We start from the raw sequence: 3,676 nt of genomic DNA, 5'->3' as shown, positions 1-3,676 counted from the left end.
CCCAGCATCAGAGTCTTTTCCAATGAGTCAACTCTTCGCCTGAGGTGGCCAAAGTACTGGAGTTTCAGCTTTAGCATCATTGCTTCCAAAGAAATCCCAGGGCTGATCTCCTTCAGAATGCACTGGCTGGATCTCCTTGCAGTCCAAGGGACTCTTCAAGAGTCTTCTCCAACACCACAGTTCAAAAGCATCAATTCTTCGGTGCTCAGCTTTCTTCACAGTCCAACTCTCAAAGGCACCAAAATCCAGAAAGAGTAAACTCTTTTCCAAGTTGCATCGCTGAATCAATGACAGATACACAAACTGTGAAGTTAACATTGTCTCTGTATGCCATTTTTGACTGACAGGCTCCATTTTATCTCTTATAGAATTACATTTACTACACTTTTCAAGAATGTAAACATATGCAACTCTAGATGCTTACTAGAAATTCTTAGCTTTTTCATTCAAATTCAGAATTGTTCTCCCACCTCACTTGTGTCAGATAATGCCTTTTCCAGACTGATACTCCTAACTTGTCTCCATCGGGGGAGGCAGTGTAGGATTGTGATTAAGAGCTTGGGCTCCATCGTTAGTTGTCTGTGGTTTTTTGTTTGTTTTTGTGAGTGTGTATGTCTGTGTTTTTGGCTGCACAGCTTGTGGGATCTTAGTTCCCTGATTCCCTGACCAGGGGTGGAATTTGTGCCCCTTGCAGTGGAAGCACAGAGTCCTAACCACTGGACCACCAGGGAATCCTTGTAAATTGTCTGAGTTTGATTCCTGGCTCTGCTTATTTATCATCACAAGCCTTGAAGCAGGGACTTGATACCACCAGTTTCCACATCTGTAAAATGGTAGTGATAATGGCGTCTACCTCATAGAGCTGTTCAGAGAAGCAGATGAACTGGTATTTGTAAAGCAAGGTTTCTCCAGCTCAGCATGTTGACATTTTGTACCACATAATTCTTTATTCTGTGTGTGCTTGAGGGTGAAGAGGGGACAGGGTGGAGGTCACTGGTGCGTTGTAGGATCCCCGACCTCAACCGGTAGGTGCAGTAGCAGCCCCCTCCCACTCAATCAGAATGTCTCAATGTGACAATCAGAAATGTCTCTGGACATTGCAAAGTGTCCCTTAGGGGACAGAGTCACAACACCCCCAGTTGAAAACCACTGCTCAGGGCTTAAAGTAGGTGCCTGGTATTTTAGTAATTGCTTAAATATAGTTGTTATTGTTGTTGGCCATTAGATCCTCTGGTGTCTTTCTGTCAGTAGTATTTGATTACAGGTATGGAAAAAACAGATAGCTGGCTTCAACTTGAGTAGATTTTCACTGTTTTGTTTTATGCCTAATAGATACAAAGAGCAATTCTTCTCTAGAATAGATTGGGCTTTTCTTCTGTTTTGCTCCTATACCATACTTACCCTTTATGACATTAAAATTTTAATTAGTCACCTGCCTACATTTTTGTTTAATTCGTGTCTTTTCAGACTAAAACCTTCCTAGGGGGCTGTCTATCGTTCAGTCATGAGTCCCTACCATTGGCCAACAGTAGATATTCTGTAAATATTGAATAAGTTGTGTTTAAATTTTATATAAGTTTTGTTCTCTTTTTGAATCCTGTTGTTTTATGACTATATTTGGTACAGATAATCTCCAGTATAGCGTAAGGCTATGGCATATTAAAATTGAGGAAATCAATGAAAATAAATATTTGTTTCATCTGCTTAGCAGCTGCAGGACTAGTTAATTTAATCTTTGTCTTTCATTGTACATAGTAAACTCACTGAAAACCAGGATTATGGTTTACTCATCATTGTAGGTACTCATTACCTAGCATAACACTGGGTGGGTGTTCACATATTGGGGAGGTTAATATAAATACATGTTTTAGAATAAAGTTTTGTAAACTAAAGAGACTCTCATTCAACTGAAACCTTGGGAGTAATATATTTCCTATTACGTTAGGCATCTTAAGGTAGAAAATAAGTTTCCATCTAATGATTTGCATATTTTACAGTTTGGATCTAAATCTCCCTTTTCATTAGTACAGAGTGGTACCTGTGAAAGTACATAGTTTTAAAGATTTATTATTCTGTGTATGAAACATCAGTTTTATTTTGAAGGTAAAGTGTTCATTGTTACTCACTTTTGTTCTGATTTCTTAAAAATTGGGAATAAAGCATACAGTTCTAAATTTATGATAATCTTTGGGTGACGTTTGTTAATTTATTGCTCAGCAAACCACGCAGAGGTACTGCAGGGCCAAGTTTGGAGTTTTGTTTTAATGTTTTAATAAAATTTACTTTATTCACTTTCAGCTATTATTCACGGACTGTCCAGTCTAACAGCTTATCAACTGAGAACTATATACGTATGTCAATTTTTGACAAGAATTGAAGCTGGAAAAACCCTTGGTAAGTATGTTTTTATCTTATATGGAACATATTTCAGTCTATGTCTGAAGGTGTGATGATGAGAAGAAAGAGATGCTGCTGTTGCTGCTAAGTTGCTTCCGTTGTGTCCGACTCTGTGCGACCCCATAGACGGCAGCCCACCAGGTTTCTCTGTCCCTGGGATTCTCCAGGCAGGAACACTGGAGTGGGTTGCCATTGCCTTCTCCAATGCGTGAAAGTGAAGTCGCCTAGTCGACTCTTAGCGACCCCATAGACTGCAGGCCTACCAGGCTCCTCCATCCATGGGATTTTCCAGGCAAGAGTACGGGCAGTGGGTTTCCATTGCCTTCTCCAGAAAAAGATGGGAGCTATCGGGTTTTTTTTGAGAGTTTTCCCACTTGTATTTGGCCTGTACATCTATACACAAGCATATTTAAAGCTAGTAAAGGAAATATCCCTATCTTTTTGGAGCAACAATTCTCAAATTTTTGCTTACTTCAGAATAATTAGCGAACTTGTTAAGAAACAGAATGATGTAGCTCCTTCCCCATTATGAATTTCTGATTTGGTAGGATGAATTACATTTCCAATAAGTTCCCAGATGATTCTGATGCTGCTGGTAGGAAACCATGCTCCATATACTCTGTTTTAAAGATAACATTCAGTTCATTTCAGTTCAATCACTCAGTCATGTCTGACTCTTTGCAACCCCATGGACAGCAGCAGACCAGGCTTCCCTGTCCATTGCCAACTCCCGGAGCTTGCTCAAACTCATGTCCATTGAGTTGGTGATGCCATCCAACCATCTCATCCTTTGTCTTCCCCTTCTCCTCCTTTTCCTTCAGTCTTTCAACATCAGGGCCTTTTCCATTGAGTCAGTTCTTCCCAATCAGGTAGCCAAAGTATTGGAGTTTTTCAGCTTCAGCATCAGTCCTTCTAATGAATATTCAGGGTTGATTTCCTTTAGGATGGACTGGTTTAATCTCCTTGTGTCCGAGGGACTCTCAAGAGTCTTCTCCAACACCACAGTTCAAAAGCATCAATTCTTTGGTGCTCAGCTTTCTTTGTAGTCCAGCTCACGTCCATACATGACTACTGGAAAAACCATAGCTTTGACTAGACGGACAAGAGGCTCTTTAGTTCTTTGCTGTCTGCCATAAGAGTGTTATCATCTGCATATCTGAGGTTATTGATATTTCTCCCAGAAATCTTGATTCCAGCTTGTGCTTCATCCAGCCCAGCCTTTCTCATGATGTACTCTGCATATAAGTTAAGTAAGCAGAGTGACAATATACAGCCTTGA

The 3,676-nt window shown here is 40.2% G+C and overlaps 1 protein-coding gene across 2 annotated transcripts in view; it reads left to right on the top strand.

Annotated features, from left to right (window-relative positions):
- TERF1 (telomeric repeat binding factor (NIMA-interacting) 1) overlaps positions 1 to 3,676 on the top strand; it is a 43,370-nt gene that overhangs the window by 5,197 nt on the left and 34,497 nt on the right. For both annotated transcript variants that reach the window (XM_010846955.1, XM_010846954.1), the window contains exon 2: positions 2,299 to 2,394. In XM_010846955.1, the coding sequence (XP_010845257.1) occupies positions 2,299 to 2,394 (96 nt within the window). The remainder of the gene's footprint in view (positions 1 to 2,298; positions 2,395 to 3,676) is intronic.

This window comes from Bison bison, unplaced genomic scaffold (assembly GCF_000754665.1).
Source record: "Bison bison bison isolate TAMUID 2011002044 unplaced genomic scaffold, Bison_UMD1.0 scf7180017864241, whole genome shotgun sequence".
Lineage (NCBI taxonomy): Eukaryota > Metazoa > Chordata > Mammalia > Artiodactyla > Bovidae > Bison > Bison bison.
This window is presented reverse-complemented; position numbering and strand designations above follow the sequence as displayed.